This window comes from Mobula birostris, chromosome 10 (assembly GCF_030028105.1).
Source record: "Mobula birostris isolate sMobBir1 chromosome 10, sMobBir1.hap1, whole genome shotgun sequence".
Lineage (NCBI taxonomy): Eukaryota > Metazoa > Chordata > Chondrichthyes > Myliobatiformes > Myliobatidae > Mobula > Mobula birostris.
The window spans coordinates 108,511,310-108,532,437 of NC_092379.1; the positions used below are offsets into that span (position 1 = coordinate 108,511,310).

The window sequence follows — 21,128 nt, forward strand, 5'->3', positions numbered from 1 at the left end:
CAAAACACAAAATAATCTGCAGATACTGGGGTCAAAGCAATGCTCACAACACACTGGAGGAACTCAGCAGGTCGGGCAGCATCTGTGGAAAAGATCGGTCGACGTTCCGGCCCGAAACGTCGACCGATCTTTTCCACGGATGCTGCCCGACCTGCTGAGTTCCTCCAGCGTGTTGTGAGTATTCCTTTGAATTCATCAGCTGTGTGGAGAGGAGAAGCCTACTACATGGGCAACAGCTTGTTGTCCATATTGTACTACCCTGGCTTGCGTATCATAGATAGCTGGGACACAGCATCCATGGTCGACCTCAACCAATGGAGGGCCTTGAGTTAAATCAGCCAAATTCAACAAGATCCCACAAATAGCCATACAATAATCTATGTCGTTACTGATGATTGAGGGGAAAAAAGTTATTAATTAGAGCACCAAGCAATAGCAGAACAGTCCTGAATTGTGCTTTGGACTTTTTTTGAATTTATTCAAACTAAGCGTCAGTTTACAATTTCTTACAAAAAATTCAGAACTAAGTGATTAATTTTAGGTTATTATTTATATCTTGAAATGAGCCTTGAATACATAGACGTGTAAAGAAATCAAGTTTGCTTTTGTATTTCTTTAAGTAAATATAAAACTGCCTGGTATCGCGACATTTTTATTGCCTCTGTTCTATGGTACTGATCAAGACCATAATTGACTATTGAAGTTCCATTCACTTTTCCTTTTTTTCATAGATTTGAATTTTGGAGGAACCCCAATGAAAAAGTAAGGATTTTAATATTATATGTTATTGGTTCAGGAAGTGGAAATTAACCGAGGGGGAGAATGGAAATGGGGAGTAGATTTGGTGTTAGTTAAAGTATCTATCACAGTGGGAAATATTTCAAATGGAGACCCCAAAGACTGATGCTGGAACCTGCAGCAACAAATTGCTGGAGGAATTTGGTGGGTCAAGTAGTATCAGTACAAAGAAATGGACAGTTGATGTTTTAGGTCAAAAACCTTTCTTTGAACTGACAAAGTAGAGGGGAGTAGCCAAAATAAAGAGGTGGAACAAGAGCTGGCAAGTGATAAATGGATCTATTCAGGTGAGGAGGGAAAGGTGGAAATATAAAATTGTTTGGATTATTATTTACCCTCATTAGAAACTGAACTAAACAGGAAAGGTGTAGAGGAGAAGGGATGAAGGGACAAAACAACTCTCGTGCAACAAATTCCTTGATTGTAACTTAAACTCAGTGTATTTCTGTCTAACATCTTTTGGCATGCGATTGACTCCAAAGATACTTCGATTTTCGTAACATCCTCTCACCATCTGTAAATTGCTGTCTTCCCTATCACTAACATTGTCAGTCTCCATTTCAGTTCATCCATGCCATTAACTGGTGAGGAAATATGAGTTTCGTCCTTAATGTCCAAAATAGTTTGTATATTGCATGTATTTTTTCAAATCTCATTTTATGTAAATGAACCACTTTGATTTTGGTTACAGGTACATATTGGAACAGTTAAACTGAAAGTAATTAATACTGTTAAAATACTTATTCATATTTTGAGTCTGTTCTGCATAGAAACCTCTGAATTGAAGTTCAGAGAAATTTAAATCCATTTCTAAGATTTGTTTATTACATTGAAATGTGTCAGCCAACACAATCTGAATATATGCTGGGGGCAGCCTGCAAGTGTCGCCGTACATTCTGGTGCCAAATAGTATGTCCTCAGTGTTCAGCAGAACAGCATGCAGCAGTAATAATGAGAAAAGAAATATCTTCCTTGGCCTAGGAGTTGTAAATATGTAGCTTAAGCAAATGTATAGGATTGGGGTAGTTAAAGCAGATAACTTTCCAGATTCCAGCTGATATTTATACCTGAATCATCCTACAATTTGGAGTGTTTGTAAATAAACATTGTGAGTAATCCCGATTTGTCACTGACAGAAACATAGAAAATAGGTGCAGGAGTAGGCCATTTGGCCCTTCGAGCCTGCACCACCATTTATTATGATCATGGCTGATCATCCAACTCAGAACCCTGCACCAGCCTTCCCTCCATACCCCCTGATCCCCGTAGCCACAAGGGCCATATCTAACTCCCTGATAAGTATAGCCAATGAACTGGCCTCAACTGTTTCCTGTGGCAGAGAATTCCACAGATTCACCACTCTCTGTGTGAAGAAGTTTTTCCTAATCTCAGTCCTAAAAGGCTTCCCCTTTATCCTCAAACTGTGACCCCTCATTCTGGACTTCCCCAACATCGGGAACAATCTTCCTGCATCTAGCCTGTCCAATCCCTTTAGGATTTTATACATTTCAATCAGATCCCCCCTCAATCTTCTAAATTCCAACGAGTACAAGCCCAGTTCATCCAGTCTTTCTTCATATGAAAGTCCTGCCATCCCAGGAATCAATCTGGTGAACCTTCTTTGAACTCCCTCTATGGCAAGGATGTCTTTCCTCAGATTAGGGGACCAAAACTGCACACAATACTCCAGGTGTGGTCTCACCAAGGCCTTGTACAACTGCAGTAGTACCTCCCTGCTCCTGTACTCGAATCCTCTCGCTATAAATGCCAGCATACCATTTGCCTTTTTTACCGCCTGCATGCCCACTTTCAATGACTGGTGTATAATGACACCCAGGTCTCGTTGCACCTCCCCTTTTCCTAATTGGCCACCATTCAGATAATAATCTGTTTTCCTATTTTTGCCACCAAAGTGGATAACTTCACATTTATCCACATTAAATTGCATCTGCCATGAATTTGCCCACTCACCCAACCTATCCAAGTCACCCTGCATCCTCTTAGCATCCTCCTCACAGCTAACACTGCCGCCCAGCTTCGTGTCATCCACAAACTTGAAGATGCTGCATTTAATTCCCTCATCCAAGTCATTAATATATATTGTAAACAACTGGGGTCCCAGCACTGAGCCTTGCGGTACCCCACTAGTCACTGCCTGCCATTCTGAAAAGGTCCCGTTTATTCCCACTCTTTGCTTCCTGTCCGCTAACCAATTCTCTATCCACATCAATACCTTACTCCCCAATACCGTGTGCTTTAAGTTTGCACACTAATCTCCTGTGTGGGACCTTGTCAAAAGCCTTTTGAAAATCCAAATATACCACATCCACTGGTTCTCCCCTATCCACTCTACTAGTTACATCCTCAAAAAATTCTATGAGATTCGTCAGACATGATTTTCCTTTCACAAATCCATGCTGACTTTGTCCAATGATTTCACCGCTTTCCAAATGTGCTGTCATCACATCTTTGATAACTGACTCCAGCAGTTTCCCCACCACTGACGTTATCCGGTCTATAATTCCCCGGTTTCTCTCTCCCTCCTTTTTTAAAAAGTGGGGTTACATTACTCACCCTCCAATCCTCAGGAACTAGTCCAGAATCTAACGAGTTTTGAAAAATTATCACTAATGCATCCACTATTTCTTGGGCTACTTCCTTAAGCACTCTGGGATGCAGACCATCTGGCCCTGGGGATTTATTTGCCTTTAATCGCTTCAATTTACCTAACACCACTTCCCTACTAACATGTATTTTGCTCAGTTCCTCCATCTCACTGGACCCTCTGTCCCCTACTATTTCTGGAAGATTATTTATGTCCTCCTTAGTGAAGACAGAACCAAAGTAATTATTCAATTGGTCTGCCATGTCCTTGCTCCCCATAATCAATTCACCTGTTTCTGTCTGTAGAGGACCTACATTTGTCTTTACCAGTCTTTTCCTTTTTACATATCTATAAAAGCTTTTACAGTCCGTTTTTATGTTCCCTGCCAGTTTTCTCTCATAATCTTTTTTCCCCTTCCTAATTAAGCCATTTGTCCTCCTCTGCTGAACTCTGAATTTCTCCCAGTCCTCAGGTGAGCCACTTTTTCTGGCTAATTTGTATGCTTCTTCTTTGGAATTGATACTATCCCTAATTTCTCTTGTCAGCCATGGGTGCACTACCTTCCTTGATTTATTCTTTTGCCAAACTGGGATGAACAATTGTTGTAGTTCATCCATGCAATCTTTAAATGCTTGCCATTGCATATCCACCATCAATCCTTTAAGTGTCATTTGCCAGTCTATCTCAGCTAATTCACGTCTCATACCTTCAAAGTTACCCCTCTTTACAGGTTGGTCAGACCAGGCCTGACCTACAAAAATAATCCAGCACTGAATGACTGCAAGATAGCATTTGTCTTTTGGCCCCTCAAATCCCAAAAAACAGTTGTGTACAGAAACTCCATGAGAAAGAGCAGCAGTAGCAAGATCAGAGTTTGGAAGGAAAAATGCTTTGCCACCTCCCAAACTCTGTCATTGGTGGTTAAGGGGGATGGCAGAGGAATCCAAGTGGACACCTCTAATAGTCTAGAATTAGTTGGTGGGAGCACTTTAATACGACAAAATAAATAGCGTTCATAAACTTTTTTTCAACACAATTTCTTTTTTGCTCAGTTTGCAGCTACCTATGTACGGCATTAAAGTAAATAAGTCTTCGGGTTTGATGGAATCTGTCCCAGGTTATTGGGAGAGGAAAGATAGGAAATTGCTGGTGCCTTGGAGATCTTTGTATTCTCTCTAGCCATGGACAAGGTTGCAGTGAAATTGAGAATTGCAAATGTTGTTGCTTTGTTTAAAAAGAGAAAGAGGAAAATCTTGAGAATTACAGGCCATTGAACTTCACAACAATGGTAGATAATCTGTTGGAGAGGATTCTTTGGGGTAGAGATTATTTTAGGGGAAAATGTGGCTTAATTTGAGGCAGTCAGCATGGCTTTGTGCAGGGTGCATCTTAGTTTACAAACTTGATAGTTTTTTGAGGTGATAAGGGTAGGGCAGTAGGTGTTGTCTACATAAACTTTTGTAAGGCATTTGACAAGGTCCTTCATGCCAGGCTGATCCAGAAAATTATGATACATGGGATCCACAGTGACTTGATAGTTTGGTTTCAGAATTGGCTTGCCCATTGAAGGAATAGAAGGTAGTGGTGGAAGGCTGTATATAAAACAAACATATGACTTGACTGGACCTATTAGTAACTCTGCAGACAACAGAAAAAATAATGGTGGAGAAATGAGTAGATAGATTGACAAAGAAGGCATGCAACGTGCTTACCGTCATTGGTCAGGGCATTGAGTATAAGAGTCGAGAGGTCATGTTACAGCTGTATAATAATCTGGTTAGGCCACACTTGGCCCCTCCATTATAGGAAAGACGTGGAGGCTTTGGTGAGGGTACAGCAAAGGTTTACCAGCATGTGAATGCTTTGGATTATCAAATATACAATTGGCTCTTGTAATAATATTGGTAGCAACTTTTACACAAGTAGGTTTATGTTACAACACCAATCACCTAGAGCTGGAAACCTAGCTGGCTTAATTGTCTTGAAAAGTGTAATCATAATAATAAGAATGCTTTGCCTACTACAACCACTTTGAGGACTCCAATAATACATTAAAAATTCTGCCTTCCTTGCAGCAGCTTCTCCTCCTTAACTGAAGCATATCTCTTTTTAGTCCTGGATTTTGCATACTAGTGTGAGAATTGACATGCTGGTTAAGGCATTGAAAGGCAATGTGAACTGCAACATATAATGAGGAAAGTTACCTTCTAAAATCTCAGCTTACAGCAGGAGTATTAAATCATGTTCATAATTGATTAAGGTGAAAGTTACCACTAGTTTTTCTCCCTCACAAAAATTGAATTCTATCTCTTATGTGCTAGAATGGATCAGCAGTGGACCCAGAGTGGGGAAAAGAAATTGACAGGAGGAACAAATTGGCAACCAAAGACCACTACATCAACCTCCTGGAGTGCAGCACCAATGAATGTCCCTCCAATGGTATGTTTGGAACTTCATTAATGTGGATTCTGCTGAATAAAGTACTAGCCTGAATTGTTTACTGTGTATCAACAGTGCAATGGTTCTACTACAACCTATGACCAACACCTTGTATTTAAAACCACCTCAATTTGCAACACTTTTAAAACAGAATAATACTCCGTCAAACTTGCACAAAAATGTAAAAACTGCAGAAAATTAAAACCTCACGTTTGAGTTGAATACAATGTCCAAGGTTGTTTGGATCTAATGGCTGGTCTTTTTGACTGAAACCCATTCAAGTATCATATATTAAAAGGGTGCAAGTTAAACCTCTTAAGCTACAGAAATAAATTTGTTGTACCATGTTACTGTTGAATATATTTTTTCCTTCTTAAAAGTGTAATTGCCTATAGTTGACTGTTTAGAAATATGAACACTTCTATTTGTATGATCTAAGAGACTACTAGACAGGTATATGGTGGAGTTTAAGGTGGGGGGTTATATTGGAGGCAGGGTTTGAGGGTCAGCACAACATTGTGGGCCGAAAGGCTTGTACTGTGCTGTACTGTTCTATGTTCTTTTGTACCCATGTATCGTTCCAGTAGGCACTAGAGAGAAGAGCTTTGAACTAGAAATCTAGAATAATTTGCTTTAAATAATCCATGGAGTTTGTTTTGATCTGTTTCAGTTTTATAAAATAAGCTGATGATTACCGTATAGGAAAAAATAATTCTAGTGTTGTCTAATGTTAGCTGAAACAAGAAACGCGATATTGATGTTAAGGATACTATCAGAACGAGCTATTCAAGTGCAAAAAGATTGTTTGTTATCGACTACACAAAAGCATTTGATAAAGTGAAGCTCAATAAGTTATTTGAAATATTACAGAAAACTCTAGAACTAGATTTGAAAGACCTTCGCCTAATCAGAAATCTGTACTGGAAACAAACTGCCGCTGTGAGAATAGATGGAGAAGTGAGTCAGTTTGTGAAAATCAAGAGAGGCGTTAGACAAGGGTATGTTTTCTCCCCTGATTTATTTACTGTGTACAGTGAAACAATATTACAAAAAATTAGAGACACCTTGGGAATCAAAGTTGGCGATGAAAACATCAATAATTTCAGAAATGCAGATGACACTGTTAATTGCAAGTACGGAGGAAGAACTACAAAACTTAATTGATATAATTGTTGAAGAAAGTGCAAAAATGGGTCGGTCTATCAATTGCAAAAAAACAATATATGGTGATATCGAAAAAGAAGGAGAATCCTATCTGTAGACTGAGAATAAACGGGGAAGACATAAAACAAGTACAGAACTTTTGCTACTTAGGAAGCTGGGTGATATCAGATGGCAGGTGCGACATGGACTTCAAAAGAAGAACAGGGATGGCAAAAGACACCTTTACGAGAGTGAAGAATATACTGACCGATACTAAACTAGGCATGACAACCCACCTCAGAGTACTGAAATGTTATGTTTATCCAGTTTATCCAGTTATGTTATATGGCTCAGAATGTTGGACAATATCTAGTAACATGAGGAAACGAATCGAAGCAGCAGAGATGTGGTTTTTGAGGAGGTTGCAAAGAATATCATGGATGAAACGAATATCTAACAAGGATGTCATGAACAGCGCAAACACAAAAAAAAGAAATGTATGAGATCATGAAGAGGCAACGTAACTTCATCGGACATGTGATTAGGAGAGAGGGGTTAGAATGCACCGTAATTATGGGAAAGATTGAAGGGAAGAAGGCAAGAGGAAGACAAAGACAAATGATGATGGAGACAGCGGCCAGAGAACTGGAAATGAATGCCAATGAATTGATCCAGTTGACCCAAAACAGGAGTGTGTGGGCCATTGCAATCAAAGCTCAAACTAGGCACGGCACCTGATAACGATGATGGATGTTAGCCGAATGATAATTCATTAAATGATATAATCAATTTGTGATGCTTCATACTGGACTAAAAACGATTGGAATTTCACAAAAGGTTTGCAATGCAAAGTGTATAATATTTACTTTATGGTAGTGGATAAAATGCTACTTTCTCCTGGGCTTTATTTTTTACCCTTAACTTAAACAGAGAACATCTTTCACTTAAGTTTAAGAAAATCTTGCACTTGGATATTTGTTGCCTTGTCTGCTTCTTTATCAACTCATTCCTGTATTTTTTATACTAGAACTCTCATCATAACTTTAAAGTGTTTGTAGGTTGGAAAGATAACTACTTTGTATTTTCCCTCAAATGTAAGCTGAATTACTACTAGTTCCTTACATAATAGACAATAGGTGCGGGAGTAGGCCATTCAGCCCTTTGAGCCAGCACCACCATTCACTGTGATCATCCACAATTACCCTTTTCCTGCCTTCTCCCCATATCCCTTCACTCCGCTATCTTTAAGAGCTCTGTCTAACTCCTTTTTGAAAGAATCCAGAGAATTGGCCTCCACTGCCTTCTGAGGCAGAGCATTCCACAGAACCACAACCCTCTGTATGAAAAAGTTTTTCCTTAACTCCGTTCTAAATTGTCTACCCCTTATTCTTAAACTGTGGCCTCTGGTTCTGGACTCCCCCAACATCGGAAACATGTTTCCTGCCTCTAGCTTGTCCAATCCCCTAATAATCTTATATGTTTTAATCAGATCCCCTCTCATCCTTCTAAATTCCAGTGTATACAACCCCAGTTGCTCCAATCTTTCAACATATGACGGTCCCACCATCCTGGGAATTAACCTCGTGAACCTACACTGCACTCCCTCAATAGCTAGAATGTCCTTCCTCAAATTTGGAGACCAAAACTGTACACAATATTCCAGGTGCGGTCTCACCAGGGCCCTGTACAACTGCAGAAGGACCCCTTTGCTCTTATACTCAATTCCCCTTGTTATGAAGGCCAGCATGCCATTAGCTTTCTTCACTGCCTGCTGTACCTCCATGCTTACTTTCAGTGACTGATGAACAAGGACAGCTAGATCTCGTTGTACTTCCCCTTTTCCTAACTTAACATCATTCAGATAGTAATCTGCCTTCCTGTGCTTGCCACCAAAGTGGATAACCTCACATTTATCCACATTAAATTGCATCTGCCCACTCACCCAACCTGTCTAAGTCACCCTGCATTCTCATAACATCCTTCTCACATTTCACACTGCCACCCAGCTTTGTGTCATCTGCAAATTTGCTAATGTTACTTTTAATCCCTTCATCTGAATCATTAATGTATATTGTAAATAGCTGAGGTCCCAGCACCAAGCCTTGTGGTACCCCACTAGTCACTGCCTGCCATTCTGAAAAGGACCCATTAATCCCTACTCTTTGTTTCCTGTCTGCCAACCAATTTTCTATCCATGTCAGTACCCTACCCCCAATACCATTTGCTCTTATTATGCACACTAACCTCCTATGTGGGACCTTATCAAAGGCTTTCTGAAAGTCCAGGTACACTACATCCACTGGCCTTCCCATGTCCATTTTCATAGTCACATTCTCAAAAAATTCCAGAAGATTAGTCAAGCATGATTTCCCCTTCGTAAATCCATGCTGACTCTGACCTATCCTGCCACTGCTATCTAAATATGCCGCTATTTCATCTTTTATAATTAATTCCAGCATCTTCCCCACCACTGATGTCAGACTAACTGGTCTATAATTGCCTGTTTTCTCTCTCCCTCCTTTCTTAAAAGTGGAATAACATTAGCTACCCTCCAATCCGCAGGAACTGATCCTGAATCTATAGAACACTGGAAAATGATTACCAATGCGTCCATGATTTCTAGAGCCACCTCCTTAAGTACCCTGGGATGCAGACCATCAGGCCCTGGGGATTTATCAACCTTCAGTCCCATCAGTTTACCCAAAACCATTTTATGCCTGATGCGAATTTCCTTCAGTTCCTCTGTTACCCTAGGTCCTCTGGCCACTATTACATCTGGGAGATTGTTTGTGTCTTCCCTAGTGAAGACAGATCCAAAGTACCTGTTCAGCTCATCTGCCATTTCCTTGCTCCCCATAATAATTTCACCCATTTCTGTCTTCAAGGGCCCAACTATGATATAATCTGATAAAAATGAGTATATTAGTTATGATGATTGTGTTCGTCCATCGTCGATGTTGATGAAGACCTCGACACCATTTAATGGTGTCAAGACTAGCGTGTGATTTGGATTTTAGTGAGGGAGAGTTGCACAGCGTCAACCTCATTCTCTCTTCCCAATTCCCATCTGGATCCAGTGGCAAGACAGAGTCGAGACGGCTGGAGATGGGCCTAGGCGCAGTGGATGACCAGGACATCTTATGTGTCTTGTCCCGTGCTACACGTTCCACGACGCTTGCAGACCGCCTTCTTGACCATTGGACCTTCCATTGGTCTCGTCCGCTCAATCCGCTGGAGTCTGTCTTCGCATGCTGGGATAGACAACTCCCTATCTCACCGAGGATTTGAGACCTGTTGGCTACCCTCACCTGGTTTAGCCGGCTTGTCGAAGCCATTGCCCAGGGCCACTGTCACATGCAAACAGCTACGGGGAGCCACAGCTGAGAGCTGAGTGCCAGGTGGGGACCAAAGGTGGACTAACGGCCTTGAAAAGGACGCGACATGTTCCCCCACCAGAGGTGTTCCCCCCCTTAACACCCCATACACCCGATGGACCCCATGATGATTGTGATACCGGTTTCCCCCACTATCTGAAGGTAGAGCGTTCCTATGAAACGGTTCGTAAGCTGGAATGTGGTACAGTGAATAAGCAATTACCATTTATTAACAGGAAAAATTTTTGAGCTTTTCCAGACCCAAAAAATAACCTGCAAAATCATGCCAAATAACACAAAACCTAAAATAACAGTAACATATAGTAAAAGCAGGAATGATTTGATAAATACACAGCCTATATAAGTAGAAATACTTTTCTGCAGCACTGTCCAGCACTGCGAAAATCTCGCGGAAGCGCTCTCGGCAGAAACACTCTCTCCAGTAACCTTTAAGCTATGAAGCTGCCAAATCATAGGCCGCTCCGATTGATAGCGTATTTGTGAAGTAGGTTGCCGTGCACAATCCTGATTTGATGGAGACAGACGTGAAGAAACACGGAGAAACATCTGGAGAAACTTCTGAAATGCCTGCTTCGCTGCTGCTGCTGCTGCTACTGTGCGATTGAGAATCTCCAGAGGGGAAGGCCCCAAATCCTTGGCTTTGCCTATTGCCTGTTGCCGGGGTCTGGGACAGGGTCGAAGCGCTCAGCAGAGATGGTGCTCGGTGTCGGAGACTCGAAGTTTTCGGACGGACTCAAGTCGGACTGTGGTCAGGTGCTTCCAGGATGCTGCATCAGCAAGTTTGTGGCGCTGGAAGCTCATGGAAGGGAGTTTCTCCCTTCAACCGTCTGCGTGAGATGATGGGACTTCCGAGAGACTTTGAGACTTTTCTTTACGTGCCCATGGTCTGTTCTTCATCAAATTACGGTATTGTTTTGCACTGTTGTAACTATATGTTATAATTATGTGGTTTTGTCAGTTTTTTAAATCTTGGTTTGTCTTGTGTTTCTGTGATATCGTTCTGGAGGAACAAATTGTATCATTTCTTAATGCATGCATTACTAAATGACAATAAAAGAGGACTGCGTGTCCTCATCATCTAATCTAATCTAAATCATACCAAATAACACATAAAAATACACAGCCTATATAAAGTAGAAATAATGTATGTACAGTGTAGTTTCACTTACCTGAATCGGGAAGACTCCAATAAATTACAATTTCGTCACAGTTAAACACTTGCTTATACGTATAACCACCTGATGCAATCGACAATCGCCTCTGATCTGGGCCAACATTTATGTGCTGGGCGGCATCTAGTTAATTAGCTTGTTTATTTCGGCTTTTTTCTTAAAGATGTGCTGGGTGCATTCTGACTACTGCTGCACCACTGCATTCTTTGCGGCAATGTATCGGTCCGTGGCCTGGAGGTTGGGGACCACTGTTTAAACTATGAAGCTGCCCTCACCTCAGAGACCGAGCAAACCACCCATGACTACCTTTAAACTCCACTTTCGCAACACATTCATCACCATCATCCAGTGCTTTCTGTTTCAGCTTATTAAAAAGACTGACTGATTTCTCCTTAAGTATAAGAAAACTTAACGGAACACCACGCTTTGTACACCCATCAATCCACTCAAGCAATAGACTTTCCATTTTATCCATTGGATGCCGACTAAGAGAGACCACTTTGCTACGAGCAGAACCAACAGTAACATTGGCAGCTTTCAAAATTCTTTCTCTCTGCGTATAAATAGTGCGAATGGTGGACGCAGGCAGTTCAATGCACAGACAATGTCCTTACTTCGTTCACCACGATCGGAACGTTTAATTATGTCTAGTTTTACGCTAAGTGTAACACCCTTACGAGCTCTTAGTTTTTCCGATACCTTAGAACTCATCTTGCTAACGGATGCACAAAATAAATCGAGATAAAGCATGTGTTTAAACAATGCCGGCTAGAATGCAGTTTCGGGGGAGGAGCTTGGCTGTTCGGGCGCGCACTGCCTTTTTTCGTAACAGTGAAAACACCTGTTAGCGAAAACAGGTAACTAATGTAGGTCTTTCGTAACAGCGAGGTGTCGTAAAGCAAACATTCGGAAAATGGGGGCCACCTGTACCACATAAAATTGCAATGTTACCAAATCCTTTAAGGGAAAGTGGATTTGCTGCCCTTCCCTAGTGTGGCAAATATGAAAATTCAGGTCTGCTCAACTTTATTAATGGGCATCTTGCTTCCTTGCCCTACTCTTAATCACAGTTTTCTTTCATTCTGTACACTCATTGCTGAAAAATATTTGTTGTTGGGTATGTTCATCTCATAATCCACTTTTTATGTATCTAATCATCGGATAAACTGATATATCTTCTCTTGGCAATTACTAAAATTTTAACTTTTACTCCTATTTGTTAATGCATTTGTATATATTCAAGTATGTTTAGTTCAGTCTCATTCATTTTCTGAGTCCTTGATACTGAGGATGACTTTACCTATTGAATTCCATGAGGAATCCCAACAGCACACTGCAGATGATCTCGGAAAGCACCTTTCCCTGCTGAATTGTCCCTAGCTACTGCTTGATTAAGTGCAATAAATGTGGCAGATCCAGCCATATCTGCCAGCATTTAAGAAGACCTGGGGCACTGTTTGTTATTTTACACTTTATCTATTTAGGGTTTTACGTGTTTAACTTGTCTCATCCTATATAAACTACATCAGTTGGTCACTGAACCTTCCTCATAAATCTAGGTGCCTTTGTTCTTGGTTCTATCTGCTGTCCTCTTGCTGTGCACTACCTCCCATACAAAACAAGTATATTTTTCTTCCTCCATTCTTTTGATAATACTTACTGGAGATGACCTTCCACACTCTTTTCAAGCTAGAAGAAGACTTACTTCATTTAATTTATTCTTCTTAATGCCCTAGTTCATTATGAACATCTGAACAAAACAAAACTGTCTGGTTCAATTAAAAATTCACTGGTATCCATAGATGCAGTGTCACAAACTGCACGCTACAGTTGGCGATCTGCTGCCTCAGCATACTGCCTTGTCATCAAGGCAGGTACTCTCAATTAATGCCCTGTTCTGGATATAGATACCCTTGATGGCTTCATTAACCTTTGAAGTTGCAGTTCCCCAACTCTGTGAAATGAAACAATGTTAGTGCACTTGCATCCTTTTCCAAAATGCTCAAATGGGAAAAGGGAAAATGACTGTTTACCACTTCATTTTGCGTCAAAGCTGGGTCAAATTTAATTCATAACTGATTTTTAAATTATTTTTCTTTTGCCCAAAGGTCTGAAATGAAAATAGAAACATAGAAAACATACAGCACAGTACAGGCCCTTCGGTCCATAAACCTGTGCCGAACATGTCCCCACCTTAGAACTACCTAGGCTTTACCCATAGCCCTCTATTTTTCTATGCTCCATGTAGCCATCCAGGAGTCTCTTAAAAGATCCTATCGTTTCCGCCTACACCATTGCTGCCGGCAGCCCATTCCACGCACTCACCACTCTCTGCGTTTTTTAAAAAAAAACTTAACTCTGACAGCTTCTCTATACGTACTTCCAAGCACCTTAAAACTATGCCCTCTCGTGCTAGCCATTTCAGCCCTGGGGAAAAAGCCTCTGACTATCCACACGATCAATGCCTCTCATTATCTTGTACACCTCTATCAAGTCACCTGTCATCCTCCATCGCTCCAACCTATTCACTCAGCCTATTCTCATAAGGCATGCTCCCCAATCCAGGCAACACCCTTGTAAATTTCCTCTGCACCCTTTCTATGGTTTCCACGTCCTTCCTATAATGAGGCGACCAGAATTGAGCACGGTACTCCAAGTGAGGTCTGACCAGGGTCCTATATAGTTGCAACATTACCTCTCAGCTCTTAAATTCTATCCCACGATTGATGAAGGCCAATGCACCATATGCTGCCTTAACCACACAGTCAATCTGCGTAGCAGCTTTGAGTGTCCTATGGACTCGGACCCCAAGATCCCTCTGATCCTCCACACTGCCAAGAGTCTTGCCATTAATGCTATATTCTGCTATCATATTTGACCTTCCAAAATGGACATGAATCTGCAGCTAACCAATAATTCTTTGTGAGATGGTTTTGACATGGATTCAGTTTCTAAAATTTCATTCAGTACGGGTACATTCACTGACGGGGTCTGGGATATGTCTGAGATTGTTACTAGTATGAATGCAGATAAGTGTGTTGTGAAATAGAAACCAAATATGAGATGTTGCCAAGGTAGAAAAATGGATTTTAATAGTTGAGTATATCTATGGCCATTTTTTTCTGTCTCCTGCAGTTTTGCGTTTTTTTTTAACTAAATACCCTGGAGCACTATCCTATACCATGTAACTTGAAAGGAGGTATCACCAGGCAGTCTAGTGTATATTCAGCCATTTATTGAGGCTCCTGCTGAAGAACAAATGAGATCTAGTAGATTTTCCTTTTTCCTATAATCCACTTGAATGATAAATCGTGGAGGCATTTGCAGTATTATTTAACAGGTGTGTTTATTTGCATGCAGGTGGCACCCCCAATATCTTTCCCAGTGTCAGCACCTCAAGTGCCTATGTATGGAATGGTGAGCAACTTTTACTTAATCTTTCCATTCTTTCAGCATCCTGAAGGAATTAATTTGTACTATCAATAATGATATTTGATTCCATTCTTCCTTGATTCAAATGTAGATTGTTGGGCTGAATTGTCTCAGGAGTGCTTGTTATCTGTGCATTCCTGGAAGAACTGCTTGCTACTACCACAGTGAATTGGAAGAGGCGGGGTGGTCGTCTGGGGTGTGGGAGTGCTGAAGGTAGAAGGTTAAGTTAGTACTTGAAAAGGCAATCTAAACCAAAGTGTTTGGATTGCCTCCTCTGCTGTTATTAGCAAATACAGTCTTTAAAAATAACTGAGCAAACTTTTTGAATATTTATTCATCAATTTCATTTATTCCTTAGAGTTAACTTTCTAAACTTAGTAGACATGACTGCTAATACTGCATCAAAACTGGATAGAAAGAAACTGAATTCTCTGCTTTCTAGAAATGTGATTATCCTGCCTAATAGCTGCATATAATCATTTTAGGTTTTCTTTTATTGATTATTTTTGTCTTTTTAATCACTCACAGGTACCTGCAATGGGAACTGTGCCTATGGTAGCACAACAGCCAATGATATATCCTCAAGCAGTAATGAGGGCAACTAATCCTTTTGCGCCAGTTAATGGGGCTCAGGTAAACATTGCACATGAACTGTTCAGTTCTTCTGACATTTTTTCTCAAATAATCTGTCATCAAATACTCAGGGTGGCACTGTGGCTGCGTCTATAGAACTACTGCGTATTGCTCTAGTGAACCACATTCAGTCTTTACCTCCAGTGTTGTCTGTATCAAGTTTGCACATTCTGCTTTTGTAGGTTTTCTTTAATTGGTTACTGATCTGTTGTTGAGTAATAAAATCTGGATGTAGTTGATGGGAATGTGGAGCCAATAAACTGCATTAGTATAAATGGATGCGTAATGGTTAGCAGGGACTTGGTGGGCTGACTCTGTGACCCTCATTATGAAGGACAGATTCAAAGTCAGTAACTTCTTCCCTAAGTTTCCAAAAATCCAGTCATTCTCATAGATAATGTGATAATTTTGGTATGAAGCAGAAATTTCATATCATTAATTACACTGGCAACAATTCCCCCAACTGAAGTATTTACCACAAATTTTGATTGCTCACAGATTTGCAAACTAGTTTCTTTGTTCCTTTTCACGCTAAAAGTTTATTCTAACTTTTTTCTGTTGTCTCAGTTGCAGTTCATGTAGAGGCTACAATGATGTATCAACCGCAGAGCTTTCAGTAAGCATCAAATATCTGGATGAAGGCAGATGAAAACAGACCAAGACTTGGGGCTTATTCATCATTTTAAAAATCTCATTGAATTTACATTATCTTACTGCTTCCTAATCTAACTTTTTAATGGTGAAATACTGAATGAAAACAGTCTGATCTGTGTTGAATGGTCGTTATCTGAGTGAGCAGGCCTGAAATGATGTTTATATTTATTGACCTGTTCAGTGTGGTTTATTTTCTCTCTGCTGAACATAATTGAAACAACTCTTGAATCTAATCAAAAGTTACCAGTAATATTAACAAGTAAATGGAAATCTGAAGAGGAGTCATTGGACTCAAGCATATTCCTAAACAATTCTTAGATCCTGTCAGGGTGCTTGAATTGGATATTAACCTACTACCAGATAAGTATTTCAATGCACATCATTGAAAATTAAAGTTTCTATTGACAGCTGTTTACTTCCCTGTTCATTTGATCAACTTGGGAGAATTTCATCCTTTTGTGACTGGGTGTATTACATGATTTTGTTTTTGTCAGGCAAGTTACTGGGGAATATCATTGTGCTTTGCTGTGCATAAAGTGAGTATTAATTTTACAGAATGTGTGAAAAGAAAATATACGTATACATGTGGTGTTTATTTTGAACAACTGCAAATCATGAAATGAATGTTTTTCAAAAGTTATCACCAGCTTTTCTTGATATTAAAGATAAGGCTGTAGAAATTGAGCATTTTCAAATTAATGCAAACTAGGTTGAAGAAATGTGTAGCACCCAACTTCTGCTTGATGGATCTTGGAAATGGTTTAGTTAGAGACTGCTTATTCTAAATACATCTGAAATTGAATTTGCCATCAGCACCAAGATCTGATGGGTTAGCATGTACTGGCTTCGGGTGACTACAGAACAAATTGTGGAAATCATCACAATTGTACTACTTGGGACATCTGTTGAAAAGCACCATGTGCATTTAGAGCAACTGTAACCAAGTTAATTATCAATTTCTGAATGTGTGTACATTTTCTCCAAGGTCCTGCATCCATAAAAGTTTAGTGTTAAAACTCAAGTTAGTCAAGGATTCTCTGATGAAGGTGGATTCCTTGATACACCCCCTTGATTATACTAAAAGTGTTCATGACAGGTGACTGAAATTTAATTTGATTACTGTTCTCCAGCTCCACTCTCCATCTCCTCATTGGGTTTATGGCAATATTATACTGTTAACTAGCTCTGTTTATAAATAAGTTTCAACTTACAAATACTGTAACTTTGATTTTTGAGGATACATTTTTAAAAGGACAGTTCAGCACTGGAATTACAGAAATGTATGGTAAGAATTGATTAACCAACAGGACGATATGCAAATATTTTGTATCAAGCTACTTAATACAAAATGTTCAAGTTATAGGAAGGATGAACAAAAAATTACAGGTGTTAAGTGGGATTGAGTACCATTATGTAGTATTGATATGCAAAGTTCCAGCAGGGATCTGTTTAAGCTCAATTTTATTGTACTCTTCTACTCATTCATATTCAGTTCTGATTCCATGAAGTAATCGATTTCAAAAAAAATCAGAGGGTATCCTGTTTTACGTTGCCCTAATTATTTAGATTAACTGTTCAATCAGCAACCTTTATTAGGCAGCAGATGGATAACTGCTGGAAAATGTTCATCACCCACCCTATACTTCTCTAGGTAGAATCAATTATAGATGAGCATCTATATATTTTCAGCCTGAGGTAAGTTAGTCTACATACAAGGCTTAATTCTCAAAGTTGAAATAGTAACTTTCCCCCTTCCTCCTTATATTGTATTACTTGATATTTTGTATCCTTTCTGATGATATGCCTCTTCAAGTAAGTTGGAATCTGCATATTTTATTTATCTGTGCCAACTCAAAATTATCCAGTTGTAATTAGTAAGCCTTTACAATTTCTAAATAAGATCCTGCTAAAGTAAGTGAATTATGATATCTCTGAACTTACAATAGCTACTCAGTAATATTTGTTCACATTTATGTGATTATTTTACTTTAAATTTAACAATATTTTGATAAATCAGGAAAGGCTGTATTCCATTGTTGATATTTTCTGCCTTTTAGTGTCAAGTTTTCCACCTACATTTTAATATATTACTTAAAAAATTGCAGATACAGTACTGAAGTCTCTGCTACTTAAGGGATAATTAAATGTCATTGGCAATTTTTATGTTGAATTTCCCTATTCATTCCTTATTCCACATTTTTTTTTCTTTTTCCTGCTCAGAGTTGGGCTTTACATCATGTTTTCTTTTGATAGAGTTAAGAGGCAAAAAAAGGGATCGGAAAATAATATACATTGGCTTTTGGCACTGTTTTCTCTGGATTTTCATCTATATACAAAATTGAAAGAGTATATACAATCAGTTCTTTTAAAGCAGGTGATAGCTATTCTAATGTTTAAAATAAACATGCTATTTACTCATGGAGCACTAGGTAGTTAGTTCAAGATTTGGACAATAGCCTGATATGTGTAGATTTACATTGTGCTCTGGAATGCAAAGGGACTCAATGTTTCAATAACATTTTAGCTGATGTAGATATCCAGGGAAGTCTTTTTAAAAATGTATAATATTCTTGATCAAATAATTTGTATAGTTCAAGATGGCACTCATGTTGAGAGTGATATTGAAACTCATCAGATATTGTTGTTTCAGCTCTCAAATGTAAAGAAAGATTTTTGTTCATAAGTTGCCTCATTGTGATGTAAATTATAGCATCTTTGTTTCTGTTAATAATAACTGTTGAGCTTGTTTCTTTTTTTTGCATTGAATTGCCTGTGTTAGAAGGAGAGGGGTTGCTGGCGGAGCGGCACAGCAGAGAGAGGAAAACGAAGTAGGCAGGAAAGATCTTATGAGTTCAGTCTGTGTTTTTCATTTTTGAAAGCTTTTCATTTGTCATTCTGCTCATGATCTCATGTTGCCAAATATTTGGGAATTAATAACTTCCTGAATGCTTAGCTCTGTTTTAGTGTGAAATGCATCATAAAATAATCCTAGTTCAATCTGTGGAGGCTGATCTGGTCTGTTATATGAAAATGCATAATGGAAGCAATCAATGTTATCATGAATTTTTTAAAAAAGAAAATACTGGAAACATGCAGCAGGTCACTTTAGCAATCTGTAATTTGCCATATCTTCAAAATTAGAGACTCCTGCAGGCTTCCTACTTGCGTGCAAGGAGAGAATTATGAAAGACAAGCTAGTTAAGCCTGAGAACTCAGAAACTTGCAAATTATGCTCAGTATTATGTAATCATAGTTTGCACAAGTAATTTATTTCTTAAAATGGATTTATAACAAGTTAATTATAATTCATTTTGTGGTAATAGCAAATTACATTCCACATGCAGTACAGCCAAGAGCCTTCCAGTAACCAAGTAGAAGCCCCCAATTTGTGGACATAAATTTACAAAGCTTGTTTGAATCCTGTTTCCTATGTTGCCATTGATCATAGTTCCTCCTATTTCCCTACCCTGACCTTGGCTTATTGTACGTAATATTTGGATTTTGTGATTGCACAAATCAGCAAATTATCACAAGTTACAATATGCGAGGGCCAGTTTTACTGGTGTACAATAATTTCATTTGATCACTGACTTTTTAATGTTCTCATTAGAATTAAGAAACCTTACATTACATGTTTTCTAAGGTTGAGAACTACTATTAATGCAAATAAATACAGATGTGCCAATGGAGCAAGAAGCCAACAGAACGTGTTATAAATCTGGTTTTCTGGCTTTCTCCATCTAGAAATCTAATTGACTCCGTCTTAAAAACATAATTAAGCTGCAATAATTTCTTAAGGTTTTGATTTGCATGGAACACCTTTCAAAGCACTTGTCTGCACATATTTTGCTAAAATTTTCATTTTAAGTTCTAATGTCGATGAAGCACACTGACTTGCTGCTACCCTTTTCATTGCAAATTTAAAAGTACCAAGGAACTTCTGTACATCCAACCAGGAATGCTTCTTATTGAAATTCCAACCATGTGCTGTTTAAATGCTTCCCTCATTGTGGTCTTCAATTTTTAAAATGTCACCACAACAATGACTTTTAAACAAGTAAATGCTGAATTTCCTTCACACTATAAACTACCTTTTCCATCACCTTAACAGGTTTTTCCTATGTTAATCCATCACTTTAATAAAAAAAAAACTCTTCCAACATTTATATGTATCACTGTGGTAAATGTGTGAGCACTGAAATGTAGCGGGAGAGTACCCTAGATTTTAGTGCACTTCGAAGTGAGTATTGAATAAATAATTACGCACTGTGGATCGGTGCTTCTTTGTAAATAAGTGCAGGAATTTCTTTTCTTTTTTTAAGAGTAGTTTATGCTGTGAGGGGAACAAAAAAAATATGTGAATTGCAACATATAAAAATTACGCTGTTGTATTGCATTTTTGCAGATTATATTTTTGAGTAATTGAAACCTGTATATGTTATCATTTATACATTCAAAGTAACTAGTAAACTTAGAAAACTAGCAAGTTTCATCAGGGTTGTATTTGATTCTGAAATCAGTGTATGGGCAAGTGCATTACTGCATAATAAAGGACATGTATTAAACAACCCTGCTTGTGATTTTTACAGCAATCTTAAATGAGTTACTTGAAGTTCACTGTTTAAAATCTATTTGTTTTTCACATGGGTTAGACTCCAAATGCAACTGTATTTATATAGCATTTTTCATCCAGAAAAGTGTCGTTCACAGGACTAGGAGAGGACACAAAAAGTTTGATAACTAAAACTAGAATTTTAAAACAAGACATACATGGACGATAGATAACTAGCCTTTTGGACAAGTTAGAATATGAACAGCAGCACTGAATCATTATTTTTCATAACTTCAGTGATTGTG

The 21,128-nt window shown here is 39.0% G+C and overlaps 1 protein-coding gene across 2 annotated transcripts in view; it reads left to right on the top strand.

The window, feature by feature from the left end:
• LOC140204237 (phosphatidylinositol-binding clathrin assembly protein-like) overlaps window positions 1–20,839 on the top strand; it is a 132,315-nt gene extending 111,476 nt beyond the window's left edge. For both annotated transcript variants that reach the window (XM_072270779.1, XM_072270778.1), the window contains 5 exons: window positions 732–762; window positions 5,725–5,842; window positions 14,913–14,969; window positions 15,513–15,617; window positions 16,185–20,839. In XM_072270779.1, coding sequence (XP_072126880.1) covers window positions 732–762; window positions 5,725–5,842; window positions 14,913–14,969; window positions 15,513–15,617; window positions 16,185–16,199 — 326 coding nt within the window. In that variant the 3' untranslated portion in view covers window positions 16,200–20,839. The remainder of the gene's footprint in view (window positions 1–731; window positions 763–5,724; window positions 5,843–14,912; window positions 14,970–15,512; window positions 15,618–16,184) is intronic.
• The last annotated feature ends 289 nt before the right edge of the window (window positions 20,840–21,128 follow it).